Here is a 21169-nt window from a genome sequence, read left to right on the forward strand (position 1 = left end):
AATGCACATCACCTCGGTTTACAGCAAACAGTAATTCAGCCAAAGGCTTTACAATGAACATCAGTGCAATAAGTAAAGTACTAATTTAACAGAAAAACTAGGAGTATACATATCAAATATATATGAGTAATAATATTAACAAAAGTCTGACTTGAAGGGAGTTATTTGTAAGGGAAAATGAGGGTAAGGGAAAAGGGAATCATAGAAAGGGGAAGGGAGTCATACCCGCACTACTAGTCTGACTCTCTTTTCTCCTCCCCACCCCCGCATATCAGGGAGGAATGGGAGTCGGTGGGAAAGGGAAAGGCAAGGCAGTATACAGGAATCAGGAGTAAGTTGAGAAGCGAAGTATGTAATTGCATAATTTACATCTTTCAAAGGAAGGCCTTTTTAAACAGCCATGTTTTTAAGTTCTGCTTAAATTTTCGGTGGCAGGGTTCTTGGTGAAGAATAGCTTGATTGCTAAGAGTTCTTTATCCCCAATGCTGTAATTACACTCAGCTGCAGAGAATCTTTTGGAGAAGTACGAGCATGGTAACATCCTTCAAAATCAGTACTTTGGCTAAGCACGACCCCTACCGCGATTTTGGATGCATCTACCTCCACTATAAATGGACGGAGAGGGTCAGGGTGACATAGGCAGATATCCTGTAAGAAGGCTTTCTTGAGATTTTCAAAAGCCAAACAAGCTGTTTCTGGCCATTCCACGGCGTCAACCCCCTTCCTAGTGAGAGCAGTGAGTGGCGCCACCTTGAGTGAATAGTGAGGAATGAAATGTCTGTAAAAATTCACAAAACCAAGGAAGCGCTGCAAGGCTTTTAATCTCCTTGGGCGAGGCCAATCTTTAATGGCGGCCACCTTCTCGGGGTCCATCTGGAATCCTGTTGCAGACACAATATATCCCAAGAAGGGAAGACTCCCTTTCTCAAACATGCATTTCTCTAGTTTTGCGTACATCTGATGATTTGCAAAACTTGTCTTACATGTTGTCGATGTGATTCCAAATCACGGGAATAGATTAACACGTCGTCCAAATATACAATGACTGACGTATTTAGTAGGTCACGGAGTATTTCATTCATAAGGTACTGGAAGACTGCAGGGGCATTGTACAATCCAAAAGGCATAACGAGATACTCATAATGCCCATCCCTGGTGTTAAAGGCAGTCTTCCACTCGTCACCGGGCCGAATCCAAACCAAGTTGTAGGCACCCCGCAAATCCAACTTCATGAAAATTCTGGCCCCCTGCAATCTGTATAGGAGTTCAGGAATCAGTGGGAGGGGATAGCGGTCACATTTGATAATAGCGTTAAGTCCCCGATAGTCAATGCATGGCCTTAGGGATCCATCGTTTTTACCTACAAAGAAAAACCCTGCCCCTGAGGGCAACTTAGAAGGTCAGATGAATCCTCTAGCAATGTTCTCGGCTATGTACTCGGACATGGCTCGAGTCTCCGGCAAGGACAAGGGATACACCCTTCCCTGAAGAGGGATGGTCCCGGGTAAGAGATCAATAGCGCAGTCTAATGAACGATGCTGGGGTAGAATCTCTGCCTTTTTTTTTGAGAATACATCAGCAAACTCCGCATAGGGTGCAGGTGGTGCAAGGGAAGTCTGCAAGAGCGGTAAGCATGGTGGACTTGGAACTGTGAGGCAGTTAGTGAAGCAGAAGGTACTCCATGTCACAATCTGTAAGGTATCCCAATGGATGATGGGAGAGTGTAGTTGTAACCAGGGTAATCCTAATACCATGGGGTGGATGGCTTTCTCCAGAATCAGAAAGGTAATTTCTTCTGAATGCATCACCCTGGTACGTAGGGTGATAGGAATCATGGAGGCAGAAATACTTCCAGGAAGAAGTGTTCCGTGGATGGAGGTAATCCGTAAAGGAGGCTCCTGGGTCCAAGTGGGAATATGTAATTGGCGAACCAGATCTGCCAGAATAAAGTTACCCCCGGCTCCCAAGTCAATGAAAGCGAGGTTCTCAAAAGACCCACCAGGGTATTCCAAAGTCACTGGTACCGTACATTGAGGAGCAGAGTTAACACAGCCTAGGAGCAGCTCCCCACGACCTCCTAGGCTCTGGTGTTTTCCAAACGCTCCTTACATTGGGCCAAGAAGTGGCCCTTGTTGCCGCAGTAGAGACATAGACCCAAGGTTCGGTGTCATCGTCTCTCCTCTGTAGAGAGTGGGATGCGAACCAACTGCATGGGCTCCTCCGTGGAGCCCTCTGGACATGCGGCTGCTTGGCTAGATGCAGAGGTCATAGGTCTAGAGAATGCAGGGGCTAGTGGCATGGAACACCGAATTGGCTGACCCTCTTTAGCTCTTTGCTGCAATTGGCGATCAATGCGCCCCGCCATGTCTATGAGCTCATTGATGTATTCGGGGATGTCGCAGGCAGCCAATTCATCCTTAATGCGTGCTGCTAGACCTTCTAAGAACACACCTCGAAGGCTATCCTCCCACCACCCTACGTCAAGGGCTAGGGTGCGGAACTCAATAGCATAATCAGCTAAAGAGCAGGACCCCTGTCATAGCTGCAGCAGTTCCGAAGTAGCTGTAGACAGGCGTGCGGGTTTATCGAAGGCCTGTTTGAAACTGGAAATGAACTGTGGCAAGTTGTTCAACAGTGGATCAGTTCGTTCCCACAGAAGGGAGGCCCAAGACAATGCCTTCTCATCCAACAGGGATAAGATATATGCTACTTTCACAGAGTCAGTAGGGAACTGAGTGGGTAGTAGGGAGAATCTAATGTAACATTGATTCAAGAACCCACTGCAAGTTTTGGCCTCCCCGGAGTAGCGAGAGGGTGCAGGCAGCTGCGTAGGCAAACTGATGCTCACCACTGGAGCGGGCAGAGGAACCTGGGGCGGGGGTGTGTGTGTTCTGGAGGCATGGCATCTAGTTGACTCGCCAGGCGTTCCACCATGGCTGCGAGCACATCTAGACAATGCTGTTGCTGCTGCAAGCGCTGAGCCATCCCTGGAATGGCCTGGAGGCCAGAAAGATCCGCTAGGTCCATGGCCTTGTAAACTGTTGTGAGTGGGGAGGTGGACCCTTAGGCCGGCCTGATGGAGTGAAGAGGTGGAAGAGGAAGTGCACTCCTAGGAGAACAAGCAGACCGGGAGGTGGATCCTGACAAGGCGTCGAGCAGGAGTCTTCACCCTGGAAGCCCAGATCCCCCCGGGAGGAGCCCGTGAGGACCCGAGCCACTGGGACATAGGTGACTGGTGAGATGAAGAAGACTTCACCCTGGAAGCCCGAGGTCCCCCAGGGAGGATCCCGTGAGGACCCGAGCTGCTGGGACTTAGGCAAGAAGAGCGAGAAGAGAGAAGCAGTCCAAAGTCGAGGCAGGCGGCACGCATGGAAGGACGGAAGCAGGCAGAGGTCAGGAACCAGAGAATCAATGCCAAGAACTGATGGAGATCCGGAACTGGAACTGAAGCGGGAACTGGAAATGAAGAAGATCCGGAACTGGAACTGAAGCGGGAACTGGAACTGAAGAAGATCCGGAACTGGAACTGAAGCGGGAACTGGAACTAAAGAAGATCCGGAGCTGGAATGAAGCACAGGCAGGACCGGGAACCAAACAAGGAAGCAGGCAAAGGTCAGCAGAGTGCAGCAACTAGCTACCAGCAAGGAACCTCGTTGCAAGGCGTTTGACTGAAGCAGATGCTGGCCTTAAGTACTTGCCGGTGTCTGATGTCACTTTAGGGGGCGGCCTGCGGTTCGGTGGGAAAAGACCTTTAAATTGGGCCTCCTGCCTAGGAAGGGAGGGGTTGGATTCTGAGGCTCGGCAGCGTCTCCATCGTGGAGATGCCGCTGTGAAGCAGGCAGGGCAGGCCTGACCGGCCGCAGGCCCCGTCCCCGGCATGCTGACATGGAGCGCAGCGGCCCGAGCCACGGACCCTGACAAAGGAGCCCCGTGGAGAGAGGTAAGGAACCGGTCGCAAAACCTGCGACCGGGACCGCAACACCATTGACATTTAATGACACCAGTCTAACCCGTTCACCCATAGTTCCAGATAAACCTGGTGAACAGCAAGTGACTAATTCCTCTTTGAGTACCATGGGCCCCCCCAGCCTGGGCCCACAGCCATGTATGAGACACTCCTCAGTTTGATAATAGCCCATAATCTCCAAAAGATCATGCTTTCTAAATTCACACCCCTCAGTTTGATAATAGCCCATAATCTCCAAAAGATCATGCTTTCTAAATTTCCTAGTTAGAGAGATATTATGTCTGGATTGAACTGCATCCTTTGAAGCCCAATAAAACTCACATCCCCCCTCCCCTAAACCTATTAAACAGTCACCACCAGAAAATCACAGCGCTCGTAAATTACAGTCAAGATGAGGATGGGCACTATTCCCCAAGAAACAAAAATAAAACTGCTGTTGGATGATGAGAAAACTATAAGAATAGAAGATACTCTCTTGGTAATAGAAAAAACTCCAAAGTCAAGAAAGGACAAAGGCAAACATATGAATTTATAGAAAGCAGAAACCGTACCCAGCTCAATACAAACATGTGCATCATCTAAATGTGTGACCCGTTAAAAACACTGTTGCAAACAAGTGAAGAGAAGAGAAATTGCCTTCCAGAGCGGCAGTCCAGACTATGCTCCCGGAGTCACCTCCGACGTGGCTCCTCCACACAAACAATGGGGGCCAAGGTGAAAAAAAGTGCTGTAGAAAACTCTGGAAACCCAGACACCCCCTCCAGCTGGAACAAATGCTGTCTTTGTTTCCAGGACTAACTGGAGCCGTCTCCGGCATGACTCTACAACTCCTTATACCACTGTGAGCTGAAGAAACATTTAGTGGGAATCAGGTGATACACCTACCAGATGACGTCTTGGGAGGGAACATCCCGGCAGACCAACATGGCAAGTTTTCGTGACATCTCAAGAGGGAACCACCAGGTGCTGTATTTCAGCCATGGAGCTCTTGAGTTCAGCGATCTGGGCTGAAATGCCATTTAGTTTAATGTCCAAGGTAGAAACTACTGAGTTAGTTACCTTCTCTGTAAGTTTGTCTATAGAAGATAGGGGATGTGGATGGTCAGAAGAATCTCCTCCCTCCGCAGTCATTTTCTCAGGTAGGGTCCTTAGCCAATCTCTCTCTTTCTTTCCCTCTTTCAAGGCCATCGTCTCTGGTGATTTATGCATATATTTGTCAATTTACATATGCCCTTCGTATTGTTCAAAAAAAGATGCAGTTTGGGAATCGGATGTTTCAGATTTTTCCCATTGAAGAGGGATGGTGCCAAGAGCCCAAGGAAACATGTCCTCCTCAGCTCACCACATCATGTGACCTCCTCTCTAATACAGATTTACTATTGATATCAAAATCTTGGATTTCTGATATGTGTGATGTTTTAATGTAATTCACAACAGTATTCAACTTGTTTCATGCGCTGGCTTCTATTCTTGGCGGAGGTCTCAATATGTCACATTTAATTAGCATATCATGTTACAATACAAATAAATTCACACTCACCTTACAAATGTCCCTGTATCAATGTATTCCTTAAGTGGAGGCCTTGTCATGGGCCCTGACATTGTTATCACTTTGATTTCCCCTTCTATTTTTATGGTCCCTCCTTCTCTCCATCCTCTTCTTCTGGGTCTGTGAGTTGTAGGTCTTCATCCTCAGGTGGAGGCAGACCATAGTTTTTTGCCAGATTAAGGCGCATGCAGGAGACTAAAAATATATCACAGGCTTTAGCAGGGCTGAAGAGGAGATATCTTCCAGATCTGTCTAGGCAGACAGATTTTGGATTTTGAGTAGGAGGAAAGTGTTTTCTATGACTGTCCTGCCCTGCCTGTGGGCCGAGTAGTAGGCCTCATCTACTGCAATCTTGGGGTGCTATGAGGATCATGAACCAGGTTTTATGGGGGATAATCTCTATCACCTGCAGGGGAAAAGAGAGAGTGCTATGTGACTGGGCTTTGGCAAGGCTGGAGTGGTCTTCCTTGCAGAGAGCTGCAAGACCTGCTAGAACAGAAGGAGAGGAAAGTAATACAGTTGTAGAGTAGTGTTGTGTTGAGCTGCATATATACCTATAAACCAGAAACCACCCCCCAGTGATGCAACCAGCCTGAAAGCACTCATGAATCTGACTGAGACAGAATGCAGGCATTGTGGCAGGAGCCTGACAACTTGGGATAACATTTATAATGAGATCTCTGGAATTGCAGATCATCTGCATGTTGAGAGAGTAGAAGCCCTTTTGGTTACAGACAAGGGCTTCACTAAAAGAAGTTGTCATAAAACTTTGTCATAATTTGCTGTTGGTACTGTCTCATCAGGAAAAAATATATATTGCTGAGTTCTCCTGAGAAAAGCAGCCACAAATTCATCAATATAAGATGTGACCTCAAAAGGTTTCTGAAAAGTGCCAGTAGCGAAAATGGCCAGGACTGTGGTGACTTAGAGGTGGAATGGCAAGGCATAGCCTCTCTATGTGCAAGGGCACATATCCTCCTCCAATTGCTGGCAGAATTATAGCAAGGTTTCTTTATTGAACCTGAGCCTGCATATGGCTTGCTCCTGAGATAGATCCAAAAATTGTGTTCGGGGTATATATTGCCTTTCTGTGGGGTAAATTCTCCTCCTTCTGTATTTTCTCTGCCTCTGCATATGCTACTCCTGCAGGATCTACATATTTACAGCACTTATGCTGCATTTCTCACCTCTGTCTGTTACACCACACCCAGCACACTGCCAGTCATGCCACCTGACAGTAACACTAGGTACACAGACTCCTAAACAGAACTACACATTTTGAAAGGCATCTAAACCCCCTTACCAAAGCCTTAGATACTAGGGGTGTGCATTCGTTTTGAACTTAAATGTAAAACGCAACTTTTTTTTTTTTAACTTAAAAAAGTGATGAGGCGAAAACGATCGGATTTCCAACTTATTCAACATAGCTATGTTGAATAAGTTGGAAATCGCGATTGTTGATCCTAAATAAAAATTTAAACCCCTCACCCTCCTTAATCCCCCCCCCCCAAGACTTACCAAAACTCCCTTGTGGTCGAGCGGGGAGTCAGGACGCCATTTCTGAACTCCTTTGCGAGGAGCACGTGACGTCGGCGTCACGTCGGAGTGACGCGGCGTCACGTGATTCCCCGCGCGTTCGCTCCGGGACCCTCATTGCACCCAAAAGGAACTTTTGGCCAGCTTGGGGGGGTCAGGAGGCCCGGAGCGAACGCGCGGGGAATCACGTGACGCCGCGTCACTCCGACGTGACGCCGACGTCACGTGCTCCTCGCAAAGGAGTTCAGAAATGGCGTCCTGACTCCCCGCTCGACCACCAGGGAGTTTTGTTAAGTCTTGGGGGGGGGGGGATTAAGGAGGGTGAGGGGTTTAAATTTTTATTTGCATGTATGGACATAGACTCAACTTATGGAATTCTCCATATGTCCATATTGACCGAAATTGACCCCCCCCTTTCGACTTATGGACTTATGAACATAAACTTTTGGTCTGCACATCCCTATTAGATACATAGAGATGCACTGAAAAGCGAACACAGAATAAATGAGTGACACTTCAAAGAAACAGACAAATGACCCAAAAATTACTGCACAAGTACTGTACACATCATTCAATAGCTTCCACCAATCTGCAATCTCTTATCTCCACCAGTTACCTGCACACCAAGCACCAGGTCCCAAAAGACAAGCAAGGTTTGAAGGTGATTTAATTAGCAGGTGTAAAAGCATCCACACTTTTTTATAAAATCTGGAAGTATGCGTGACTTAGAAACTACACCCAGACATGCCTCATACATGCCCATTTAATATGAGTTTACTGTTGCATGTGATCACTTGAGTGCACACATACTCAAGATGTGTGTATGTGCTATTTATACATGTATATGCTAATTTTACTGCACAACCCCCATGTAACAATTTGAAAATTACCTCTATAAGTACTTAGTACTAGCATTGAGTGTGACCTACCCTGTGATTCCTTGAAATCATCTGAGCTGGGTTACATTTGTATTCTCTTTCAACAATATCTTATATTCCACATATTATGACAGGGCTTCCCAAACCTGTTTTGGGGATTTCCCAACCAGTTGGGATTTCAGGATATCTAAAATGAATTTGCATGAGATAAATCTGCATGCATAGGAGACCCAATATGTGCAAATTTATCTCATTCATATTCATTATGGATAACCTTGAAACCCAAACGTCTGTGGGGTCACTCAGATTTGGGAAGACCTGAGAAATGCCAATTTACAAAAAACTTGATTTACCCACTGGAATTTTGGGATCTAGAGAGTGCCTATCACCCCTATCCTGTCTACAGGAAAGCTGGGTTAGGGGAGATATAATACAGACATTTAAATACCTCCAAGGTTTCCATGCAGTGGAGGCAGGCCTCTTTCAACGCATAGGAGGCTCTAGAATGAGGGGTCATGGGATAAAGGTGAAAAGGTATAAATTCAAGAGTAATCTAAGAAAACATTTTCTGTACATAGACGGTAGTGGATGTGTGGAACAACCTCCCCATTGACTTGATGGAGACAAGGATAGTATCTGAATTCAAGGAAGCAAGGGATAAACACAGGGGATTTCTGAGGAAGTGGTAGGAATTATAAAATTGAATAGTTGGATGTGGATTGGCAGACTATATAGGCCTTAATGGTCTCTTTCTGCCATCATGTTTCTATTTAGGTTTTTTTTGTAAAAGCAACGCTCATAAAAAGGGACCTACAGGATGTTCAAAGAGATATTTGCCAGGACAGGAACAAAGCTTGCCTTTTAACTGCATTTGAGCAGAGCTGTCAGTGATAGGAAGGCTAGGTTAGGCTGCTTTTTGCCTCTCCTTTTTCTTCAATTTCAATTTTATCTTGCATTCTCTCCCCTGCTTACCTCTCTATTTCTCTCTTCTCTGGTGCCACTCTCTATTACCCCTTGCTTCCATCTATGCAGCTGCAGCTCTTTTCTCCTCCTGATTTCCCTTTGCTGCTTCCAAGAGGAGGTCTTCAGGGAAGAGTGGTAGAGATCAATTGGTGAAGAGTTGGGGAAAGAATACAAAGAGAGGTAAAAATCAACTGGGGCACAGGAGAGTGTGCAAAGAGGATTTGAGACCAGAGATATGCTATCTATTTCTTATTAAAAGGCTCTCACCAGTACTGTGCCATTTATGAAGTAATTTTCAAAAGGAGTTGTGCATGTAAATGTAACATAGCATTGTAGCAATTTTCAAAAAAGCCCATTTCCATGCTTGGGGTTAATTTTCAAAAAGATTTATATGTATAAACATACCCACTATTGTAGCAATTTTCAAAAGCCATTTACCCACATAAAGTGAACTTACATGCATAAATCCTATGGACAATTCAATGGTATATATTGTAGCAATTTTAAAAAGCCCACCTACTTGCATAAAATGCGTTTACATGTATAAACCAGTTTTAAGCATGTAAATGCTTTTAAAAATTACCTCCTTACCAGGTCATTCATCAAAATGCATTAGGGTCCGAACATGCGTTAAATGGCTATAATGCATGTGATAAATAGCGCAATGTGCGTTAGTATGCAAATTTTAAATTTAGTATGTAAGAGGGAGGAGTTTGGGAGGAGTTAATAAAAATGAGGGTCTGCTAGTGCAGAACGTAGTAGAGTAACACACAGTAACATGGGATTTAACATAAAAAATAACTACACCTATTTTTTTGTCAAAATCCTTTTTTTATTAGAGAGCAACACAGGTACAATCCAGAACCCAAACTTAAGAGAATAGTGCACAATTGAAATCAAATATTATCAAGACGACACATTTCAAGAACAATTTCCAAGGATAGTGAGGTCAATTATAACAACACCCCGTGGACTCTCCTTTTGTGGTCCTCCTGACCAAGAGAAACAGATTAAACTCCAAGCATAACCCACCACCCAGTCACACCACAAACATCCACTAACATTCCACACACTACACATACCACCCCGCCCCCCCCCCTTTTTGCCCTGAGAGACACCCCTCCCATAACTAGCACTGTCCAACATTAGTAAAAAGAAACAACGTTACATGCCCTTGCAGAGTTCAGTCATCCTTGTAATGTACAATGATCTCAAAGCAAGTCATTTCCAAGAGGGATGATAACCAGCGGCGGTTAAAGTAGATTGAAGGTCTGATGGCAGTAGGCCATAACAAACTGACCAACAAGACTGGTATAGCATATCCCTTTCTCTCTCACTGTCCATGGCAACCAGTTGCTCTATTTGCATTGAAAAGGCCAGCCGCCCAAACCACACCCGCAGGTTGTTGCTGGTGTTATCCAGTCAGCTAAGATCATACGGCATGCCAGCAATATGGCCGTATGGCCAAATTTATCCAAAGATAATTTGTAAGAGGGAAGATTTCTTCGTAAACCAGAGAGAAGTAACTTGCCCATCCAACCAATAGATGAGCCAGTGCATTGAGCTACTACTGCAAGGACCTTCGTCCAAAAAGGTCTCAAAACAGGGCATAGAAACAATTTGGGGTAGATTTAAAAAAAAAAAAAGCGCGTTTGCGTACTTTTGTTGGCGCACCAGGCGCCAACAAAAGTACGCTGGATTTTATAACATACGCACGTAGCCGCGCGTATCTTATAAAATCCTGGATCGGCGTGCGCAAGGCTGCCGATTTTGGGCAGCCGGCGCGCGCCGAGCCGCGCAGCCTGCCTCCGTTCCCTCCGAGGCCGCTCCGAAATCGGAGCGGCCTCGGAGGGAATTTTCTTTCGCCCTCCCCTCACCTTCCCCTCCCTTCCCCTACCTAACCCACCCCCCCAGCCCTATCTAGCCCCCCCCCACCTTTATCCATGGATTTACGCCTCCCGGAGGGAGACGTAAATCCACGCGCGCCAGCGGGCTGCTGGCGTGCCAAGACCTGACCCGGGGGCGGTTCCAGAGGGCACGGCCACGCCCCCGGAACACCCTGGGCTGAAACCACGCCACCGGGCCCGCCCCCGAAACGCCGCATCCCGCCCCCAAAACGCCGCGTCGTTCGGCCACGCCCCCGACACGCCCCCTTCAGAAAACCCCGGGACCTACGCGCGTCCCGGGGCTCTGCGCGCGCCGGTAGCCTATGTAAAATAGGCGCGCCGGCGCGCAAGGCCCTGCTTGCGTAAATCCGGGCGGATTTACGCGAGCAGGGCTTTTAAAATCCGCCCGTTTATGTGCCAAAGTACCTGTCACCTGATGACATTTAACACATTTTGAGTTGGGTAGCTGTCCCATTGGGCAATGATGAACATCATCGCAAAAAATATGGTGCAAAATCTTTAATTGTAATTCCTGAAGAGAGAGATCTGGTAGGCTTTTGGGCATAAGCTTAAAACATGAAAGCAGATAAGAAGTAGATATATCCATTTTCCATGCCTCTGTCCAATAGCGCGTCAAAGAAGCCACATGCGTCGCAGAGCGATATGATTTACCAAACTCGCACCAACCTTTGATGGAGTTACGCTTTAATGCCCTATCAAAAAAACGCTGTGTAAAGGCTGACTCCCGACGATATGACTCCTCAGTCCAATGAAAGGATTGGAGATAGTGACGGGTATGTAAATATGCATAGAAATGTTTAGCTGGTAAGTCATATTCTCGGGCCAAAAATGCAAAATCATGTACCATTGGCGAGTCTGGAACATAGAAGCAAAAAATGAACGCTAAACCTTTCTGCAGCCATGTATCAAAAAGAAAGTAGTTGTCACGGCCTGGAAGAAAGTCCAAGTTGCCCATTAATGGCTTGAAAAGAGAAGAAAGACCCAACAGTCCTCCTCTGGACCGTATCCATCGCCAGGCCTGACAACATGGTTGTACCAGAGTACGAGGGATATTTAATGTCCTATAAGCCCCAGGACTAGCCTGAATCAGGTACAAAGGGGACCAAGGTGCAACCATACTGATAACCAACCCATCTTCACAATATCCATATTCATCAAGGATCCATTCCCCCACAAATCGAAGTTGGCAGGCCACATTGTATAACCGAACATCCGGCAGGCCAAGTCCATCCTCCCCTCTCTGAGACATCAACACCTGATAGCGTAACCTCGCTTTTTTCCCTCCCCAAAGAAATTTTTGAAAAGAAGACTGCAACCACTTTAAATCTCTGCTAGAAAGCCAGCAGGGCAACATATGCAATTTATAGAGGAGTTTAGGCATAAGGACCATTTTAATAAGAGCACCTCTACCAAAAAGAGAAAGGGGCAGAGAACGCCAAGCCTTCAGTTGAGCATCCAAGTCTACCAGTGTGCTTTTTATATTCAAAGCATAAAGATCCAAAGGGTCTCGAGAAATCCATACCCCCAAATATTTCAGTTTATTCGGAGCCCATGTGAACGGGAACCTTCCCTGCCAATATTGTTGTACCCCAGGGTCAAGAGCGAGCGCTTCTGATTTAGAGAAATTAATGGTCAGGCCCGAAATGGAGTGAAAAACATTAAAACATTGAATAATGATGGGGATGCTAGTCCAAGGTTGCCCCACAAACAACAAAATATCATCAGCGAATATTGCTAACTTCATTTGTTGACGGCTTATACGGATGCCTCAAAACCTATCCTCCAACCGCAACTTAATAGCCAGAGGTTCCAAGGCTAATACAAATAAAAGAGGGGACAAAGGGCATCCCTGGCGCACCCCACATAGTATAGGGAAAGCTTCTGACAAAGTACTGTTGATAAGTAACCTGGCACTCGGATTAGCATACAGGGCTTGCAACCAAGATAAAAAGGAGCCTGATATGCCAAATGCTTGCAAAGCCCAAAATAAATAGTCCCACGAGAGGGAATCAAAAGCTTTTTCCGCATCCAAGCTCAGCACCAGGGCTTTGGTGTTAGAGTGAAAATTTAATAGGCCAATCTGGCGCCTCACATTTTTAACGCCTTGACGCCCCTTAATAAAGCCGGTTTGGTCACCATGTATTACGGAGGGCAAAAGGAGACTCAATCTGGCCCCAGCACTGCTGCCAATATGTTTATGTCCCCATTTATAAGAGAGATAGGCCTATACAAGCCCACTTCCTGTAAATCCTTCCCAGGTTTGGGGACCAACACTATAGTGGATTGATTTTCTGCGAGGGTAACCAGGTTCTCCTGTGCTAAACTATTATAATATGATCGTAGCGCAGGTAAAATGGGGAATTTCAAAATCTTATAAAACTCCGGCCCCAGGCCATCTGGTCCGGCCGTCTTACCCAACTTGAGACCGTGTATAACGGCATGAATTTCAGAATCAGTTACAGGCATATTTAACGATAGAATCTGCGCCTCAGTAAGGTGTGGCCAAGGAAGATCAGAAAAGAAAGACTCTCTTGTTGGATATGGCTATCCTTTTTCCCATAAAGCCCACTATAGTATTCCAGAAAATGCTCCATAATTGCTGTTGAAGTGTTTTGACTGGACCCAAACCTGTCCCTAATACTTGTTATGAGAGATTTGGGGCCATGCGCCCTAACCAAACTGGCCAGCAACTTACTGGGCCGATTACCATAGCGATACAATTGATATTTATAATATCTCATAGACTTGGATGCTTGCTGAAACAAGAGCATTTGTAGAGTTTCCCTCAGCTCGTCTACTTCACACTTGCTAAATTCTGACATGGCACTAATATGCCGGAGCTGCGCCTGTTTCAATTCTTCAGTTAGTTTAAGAATCGCAGCATTACGCTTCCTATTCTGAGTAGCAACATAGGCTATAATGTGTCCCCGCATTACTGCTTTACCTGCTTCCCATAGAACCCGTGGTGTGATATCAGAAGTATTATTTAGAAGCATATATTCTTCCCAACGGGTTACAAGGTAGCGAGAAAACTCCTTATCCAAGAACAGCCCAGGGGACATGTGCCAAGCAAAAGGAGGTTTAGGAGTACGTCCCAATGTTACGGTAACAGAGTTTGGCGCATGATCTGATAAGGCAAAGGTGCCTATGGTAGCAGTTGTCACCCTGGGGAACAGGAATTCCGAAATCAGAAAATAATCCAAATGGGAATAGGACCTGTGAGGATGTGAAAAAAAAGTATAATCCTGTTCTCCAGGATGCAATGCCCTCCAAATGTCCAACAGGCGCAATTCATGGCATATAAAATTAGGGCCTTAATGAATGTCATTAGGTTCTACAGATTTAGGAGGTTTGCAGTCTTCCAATTTGTTGGCTACCATATTGAAATCCCCTCCCACCAAAAGTCCCACCACGAAGGTCTAAGGCTGCTGTGACACTTTGAGAGATTTGAAGAAGTGCATCTGCAGACAGCGAATCAAGAACCTTTGCGCCTGCAGGGGCCTCTGCCATCTTGACAGCAGGGACATGAGACCGACAGATGACACTCTTCCGTGCGCTCCTCTGGCGCATTGCCCCTTCCTCCAAACTGTAAGGGTGGACCCCTTGGGCAGCAGTACAACAGCAAAGCCTGATAGTGCAGGATGAGATATCTAGAAAGGAATGTTCCAATTAATCAGCAGGGTGCAACAGCGCAACCAGAGAGTACAGTATGAGACATCTGAGAAAAAAATGTCCATATATTCAGCGAATTGCAACAGCAAAGCTTGAGATTTCAATATGTGTTATCTGGGAAGTAATGTTCTAAATAATCATCAGAGTACAACAGCACAACCAGAGAGTACAGTATGAGACATCTGAGAAAGAAAGGTCCATATATTCAGCGGATTGCAACAGCAAAGCTAGAGATTGCAATATGTGATATCTGGGAAGTAATGTTTCAAAGAATCATCAGGATATAACCGTGCAACCAGAGAGTACAGTATGAGACATCTGAGAAAGAAAGGTCCATATATTCAATGGATTGCAACAGCAAAGCTCGAGATTGCAATATGTGATATCTGGGAAGTAATATTCCAAGTAATCATCAGGGTGGAACAGTGCAACCAGAGGATACTGTATGAGACTTCTGATAAAAAAAGGTCCATATATTCAGCGGATTGCAGCAGCAAAGCTTGAGATTGTAATATGTGATATCGGGGAAGTGATACTCCCAATAATCATCAAGGTGCAACAGCGCAACGAGAGAATACAGTTTGAGACATCTGAGTAAGAAAGGTCCATATAATCAGCGGATCACAACAGCAAATCCTGAGATTGCAATATGTGAGTTCTGAGAAGCAATATTCCAAACAAGCATCAAGGTGTAACAGCGCAACCAGAGAGTACAGTACGGGACATCTTAAAATGAAAACTCCAAACAGGCAGCGGAGTGCAACAGCAAGGCCTGGAATTGCAAGATGAGATATCTGGGAAGAAATGATCCAAGTAGTCAGCAAATTGTTACAGTAAGACTGAACAGGACAGTCTGAGACATCGGTGAGTGAGAATTCCAAATAACCAACTAAGTACAACAGCAATGCCTTGGATTTCAAATAGCTACTACCCTTGGTGCAGGGGCCTGTCAAGGCCGAGCTTCAAACTTCCATAGAGCATTTAATCATTGCCGGCCAGTTGCGCTCCATACCATAGAATAGAGGCTGGGCCCAGAATATATTAAGATTCAAAATATTAAATACGGAAGACAGTTCTTAAGGCTCCAGCCCCCGCTCCCCAACGTGTGCACTCACTATACCACTGAAAAATGGGGCCATCCCGGTCCGGCAGCTGCTCCTACAGAATGCGTTGTGGCACTGTCCCATCGGGCATATTATTGGATCCCCGGACCCCCCGGATGGTAGCCACATGTCTTCTGCCAAGAAATGCCACTGGGCTGCATCTGTACCGATCTTAATCGCGCGGGCCGCTCCACATGGCAGCCGCCATCTTGGCCTTGCCGCTGCTGCTCCGATCCCGGCTGCAATCTGCCCGCATCCGCCACCTAGGTAATTATAAACAGCGGCTTCGGGGGTCCATCTGCCTGCAAAAAACCCTGAAGCAAAAGCTACTCAATATGCTGGCCGTTTTAGGGCAATCGGGGGAGGGGGACCCACAGGGGACCACGGAGCTCAAGCTTCTCCCTCCGCTGCGGTTGATGTCATCACCGGAAGTCCTCGAAAAAACATTTTTAATATGCACCTGCGCTCATTATTGCGGATCATGGCTATTATTGTGATGATTATCGCGTGCAATATAAAGAGGTATTCTATCAGACACACATACCAGGCTCTCCTGGCCCAATAAAAACGCCTGTTCTTACCTGGCTGTCTTCCTAAACCCATAGGCCAGATTGTAAAAGCTCTACGCATGCCGGGCCAATTTTATAAAGGCCTGGATATGCGTATAAAGCCCTGGGACGCATCTAAGTCCCTGGGCTTTACTAAAGGGGCGGGGAGGGATGGTCCGGGGGTGGGGTGGGGCGGGTTCCAGAGGCCTCCAACACAGCGACCATTGCTGCTGTGTTGGAGGATCGCGTGCCGGCAAGCTACTGGCACGCGCAACCTGCGCCTGCCTCCAGGCAGGTGCAAAAAGTTTGTTAAGACTTTTGGGGGGGGGGTTAGAGTAAAGCTAGGGAGGGGAAAGGTTAGGGAAGGGGTGGGAAGGTTAGATTAGGGGGAGGGAACGGGGGAAGCCCACGGGCGTTGGCGTGCACAAGGTGCACTAGTGTGCACCCCCTTGCGTGCACCAACCACCTTATTTTATAACTTGCACGTGCCTGTGCATGCAAGTTATAAAATCAGGCGTACATGTGTGCGTGCAGGGTAGCTCGCACACATATACGCCCGCGCGTACATCTGAAAATCTACCCCATAATGTTTTTAGCAAGTTTACTTGTTGGGGCATACTGGATGCTTCAGGAGACTTGCCGCAGACAACAACAAGAGGAGCAACAACAGCAACCTTAACAACAGGCAGGAGCAGTTCCAAGCCCTCTTAGTGAATTCCCTGCACGCGGAGGCCGAGCCACTGGCCCCAACAGGGAGAGGGTCAGGGCCCATTGCAACAACTAGCAAGTTGACGATAATATTATGACGATTATATTCTAATAGAATTATTCAAACACTGCACGGAGTGGCAGTAGCCACAGAGGCATTCACGGAGCGGGATGCCAGTGGCCAGTAGTTGGTGTTCCACCTTCACGGAGCGGAAGGATGGAGGGCTGCTATTTCAAAAAAATAAATAAAATAAAAACAGGGGTGGGTAAGAGTATGGGGCAAGGGGGTGGCCTGCTTGTTACAGCGGTTGCTACCCCCAATTGAGCTGGATGTCACTTGGATGCAGATTCAAAGCTGCTCTCTAAATTGGGTGGAGGGGAATTAGGGCTGGAGGGTACTGGAAGCCAATAGTAACAGGTGGGAGAGAGAAAAAGGGGAAAAAAATGGATAAAGTGCATAGCTTGCTGGGCAGACTTGATGGGCCATTTGGTCTTCTTCTGCCGTCATTTCTATGTTTCTATGTAAATCTGAGGGGGTCTGAATTCAGTTACGGAAAGGTCCCATGCAGTACCAGGCCTTACCAAACTATTGGCCACCCTGCATTTCATGGAACCGGCTCCTTCCAAACAATAGCAGGTGTCATGAGGGGAATGTCCAAAACCACTTTTTCCTGCTGTCTGGACCAGGTCATAATAGCTGTTTCTGACTGCATTAATCAATACATACCATTTTCTCAGGACAGAAAGGACTTGATGGACTTGAAGAGAGGTTTTTATACCTTTGCAAACTTTCCCAATGTTCTGGGCGCTATCATACTGCCAGATTCGTAGTGTGCCTATGGCCAATATGGCCACGGCCATAGGCACCACTACCAAAAGGCGCCGCTACCGCTGTCATGTGCCGAGGAGAGTAGTGCGGTCGGCATGTACACAACAAAAGAAGAAGCAGCATGGCCCCCATGAAATCAATGGCGTGGTCGGCGTAGTTGGCATGGCCTTAGTAAGTGGAAAAGCAGCACAGCCCCTCTAGCAACATTGCTAATTCAGGCAGGGCCACGTTGCTTTTTCACTTAATAAAGCCCGCTTACCACTCCGTCGATTTCGGCGGTGCCGCACTGCTTCAGAGGAGGAGGAGCATGCCATGCCAGAAGGAGTCCAATGCTCCATGCTGGAAGTCATTCCATTGGCAATGGGGGCCAAAGAAGGAGACTGCTGCTGCCTGCTAACTCAAGGAGGAAGTGAATGAGAGAGAGCATGTGTTTGTGGGAAAGTGAGAGAGCAGGTATGCAAGTGTGTGGGAGAGTGAGACCATATGTGCTTGTGTGTGGGAAAGTGAGACAGCATGTGTGTGGGAGAGTGAGTGCATGTGTGCTTGTTTGTGGGGAAGTGAGGGAGCATGTGCATGGGAGAGTGAGAGAGAGCATATGTGCTTGTGTGTGGGAGAGTGAGAGTATGTGTGCATGTGTGTGGGAGAGTGAAAAATAGCATGTGTGTGGGAGAATGAGAGAGCATGTGTGCTTGTGTTTGGGAGAGTGAGGAGAGCATGTGTGTGCACAACTACCCCAGTTACTCTCTGCCTGCTAATCCATGACAATTTCAGGGCATCTGGAAATGAAAAGTTCCAAGGTATGGATAACAGGGAATTTTTTAAAATCCTTATTTTAATTGTTGGGTGTTATTTAATGTGCCTGTTTTGAAATATTTTATTGATGTTTGGAAGATTTTTATGAATTTTTAATTATTGAATGTTATTCTATTCATAATTGTTTTGAATTATTCTTTTTAGTGGTATGGTTTTACTAATTTTGTTTTATGAGGAATGCTAATGTTTCTGCTTCTTACATTGTTGCACTGCATATAGAATTTAACTTGTTGTGGTTTCCAGTTCAGTTTTTGTCTGTACATTTCTATTTATATTGTATTGTCTCTTTATTCTATATTTGAGAGTATATCTTGTTTTGCATGTGTGACTGAAGTGAGTTATTTCATTAGTGTGTAGTTTCTATGTAGGGATCTATAGCAGCTTGGATTGTTCTGTTTTCCTAATAGGGGATTTATTACTATTTTAGGCCTGGTGTAATTTTTATAGAATTAACTTTTATAGGTAGAGTTGTTGCTGTTTCAGTGGCTCTCTGAGGGTCATGCCCATGCCCAAGATGCATTACATTTGGCCTAATATCATATAGGTTCCAAGTATCTCTTGCTTTTCTGCAGAGTTTTCTGGTTGGCACCTCAACAGTGCATGTAAATATAATATACATATTATAATTGATATTTTTATCTCAGAAAACTGCTTTGAAGGTTGTTTTTCATGTAAAATCAGTTATTATAAATGTATAATTTTTAATTGTGTGTGAGAAGGTCTGATGGGGTGGGAGGTGCAAGGCTGTAAATGTTACGGTCGTGGACCCTTGGGCCGGTTGGGACAGTAGATGGTATGCTATGGAAGGCCACAGCAAGCATCCCAGCTGGGAGGCGGCTCGGAAGAGACTCAGAGGAGGCTTCATCACTGGAAGTCTGAGGTCCCCCAGGAGGAGCCCGTAGGAACCCGGACCTCTTGGACTTAGGTGGAGTCCTATGTGACCAAGGCCCCAGGCAGCGATTGAAGAGATGGACAAGGACTGGAGCCAGGTAGATGAAGAGTCTTCACCCTCAGAAGCCTGCGGCTCCCCCGGGAGGAGCCCATGAGAGCCCGAGCCGCTGGGACTTAGGAGAATCCTCTGGGCCAGCAAGTACCGGATACGAGAGGTGAGGAAGAAGCCAAAGTCAGAGTCCAGGAGCTAAGCCGGGTCGGGAGCCAGGAGTCAGAGATCCCACACCAAAGCCAGGGGCGAAGCAGAAGACGAGTTGTGGACGGAGCCGGGTCTGAAGCCAGAAGGTCAGAAGTCAATACCAAGCCAGGAACAGAAGCCGAAGACAAAGTCGTGGAAAGGAGCCAGGTCAGAAGCCAAGAGTCAGACGTCGATACCAAAACCAAGGGGCGGAAGCAGGAGACAAGTTCAGGAAGCAAGCCGGGTCGAAGACAGAAGCAATCCAAGAGTCGCAGCAACTAGCAGTCAGGAAACCTAAGGAACCTCGTTGCAAGGCGAGGATCCCATCCCAGCTGCAGGGTAATATACCCTGCAGCATCTGACATCATCCTAGGAGCTGTCCTTGGTTTCCCGTGCTGGCCTCTTTAAGACTGGAGCCCCTGTGCGCGTGCGCACCTAGGGGTCAGGGCCAGCGACAGGGAGTCAGCGGTGTCTCCCTCACAGTGGGGACGCCGCGGCAGGCCTCGGAACAGGCCTGGGAGGCCGGAGACGGACTCGTGCGGGCCGAGCCAGCCCCAAGGTAGGTGGAGGGACCGGGGCACAGCCTGGTCCCGCAACAGTACCCCCCCTCATACGCCCCCTCCCTGGGGGCCTGGATTTGCCTGGGTAATCCAGATGGAACTGACGGAGAAGCACTTTGTCCAGGATGTTGACGGCGGGCTCCCAGGAATTCTCTTCGGAACCATAACCCTCCCAAGAGAGAAGGTACTTCCAATGCCTGCGATGAAACCGTACATCAAGCACATCTTTAACCTGATAGATGGCGTCCTCCTGCACTTCAGGTGTGGCGGGTGTAGGCGACTTCTTATGATAAGAAGAAAGGACCAAGGGTTTCAACAAGGAAACGTGGAAGACGAGGATCCTGAGCGTGTGTGGAAGATGAAGGCGATAGGAGACTGTCCCAATCCTGTCTTTAACCGCAAAAGGGCCAATGTACTTAGGAGCCAACTGCATTGAAGGAAGCCGTAAGCAGAGATATTTAGTACTCAGCCACATCTTCTCTCCGGGAAGGAACACTGGGGCTGGCCGTCGCAAACGATCAGCTACTTTCTTCATAATAACCGCCGGGCGCTGGAGTCTCTCCCGGGTGGATTGCCAGATCTGGAGTAACAGTCGGGCGGTGGTTTGTAAGGTTGGAGACGGCACATCTACTGGCAATGGTAAAGGGGGCTGCAGGCGTCTGCCGTAAACCGTGTAGAAGGGGGACTTACCGGCGGAAGAGTGCTTGTGGTGATTATAAGAGAACTCTGCCCACGGGAGCAGAGCCACCCAGTCATCTTGCAGGTCTCCCATGAAGGAACGGAGAAACATTTTCAAGGTCCGGTTTACCCGTTCTACTTGACCATTAGCTTGGGGATAGAAGGCGGTGGTGAAGTCAAGTTGGACCCCGAACTTCTCACACAGGGGTAGATTTTAAAAAAGAGCACGATCGTGTACTTTTGTTCGCGCAGCAGGCGCAAACACAAAAGTACGCTGGATTTATAAGATACGTGCAATAGCCGTGCGTATCTTATAAATCCCGGCGCAA

At 47.0% G+C, this 21169-nt stretch overlaps 1 protein-coding gene across 1 annotated transcript in view; it reads right to left on the reverse strand.

Annotated features, from left to right (window-relative positions):
* LMNTD1 (lamin tail domain containing 1) overlaps positions 1–21169 on the reverse strand; it is a 1277316-nt gene that overhangs the window by 238861 nt on the left and 1017286 nt on the right. The window contains exon 12 of the mRNA XM_029600162.1: positions 8903–9013. Coding sequence (XP_029456022.1) covers positions 8903–9013 — 111 coding nt within the window. The remainder of the gene's footprint in view (positions 1–8902; positions 9014–21169) is intronic.

This window comes from Rhinatrema bivittatum, chromosome 4, assembly GCF_901001135.1.
Source record: "Rhinatrema bivittatum chromosome 4, aRhiBiv1.1, whole genome shotgun sequence".
NCBI classification, from domain to species: domain Eukaryota; kingdom Metazoa; phylum Chordata; class Amphibia; order Gymnophiona; family Rhinatrematidae; genus Rhinatrema; species Rhinatrema bivittatum.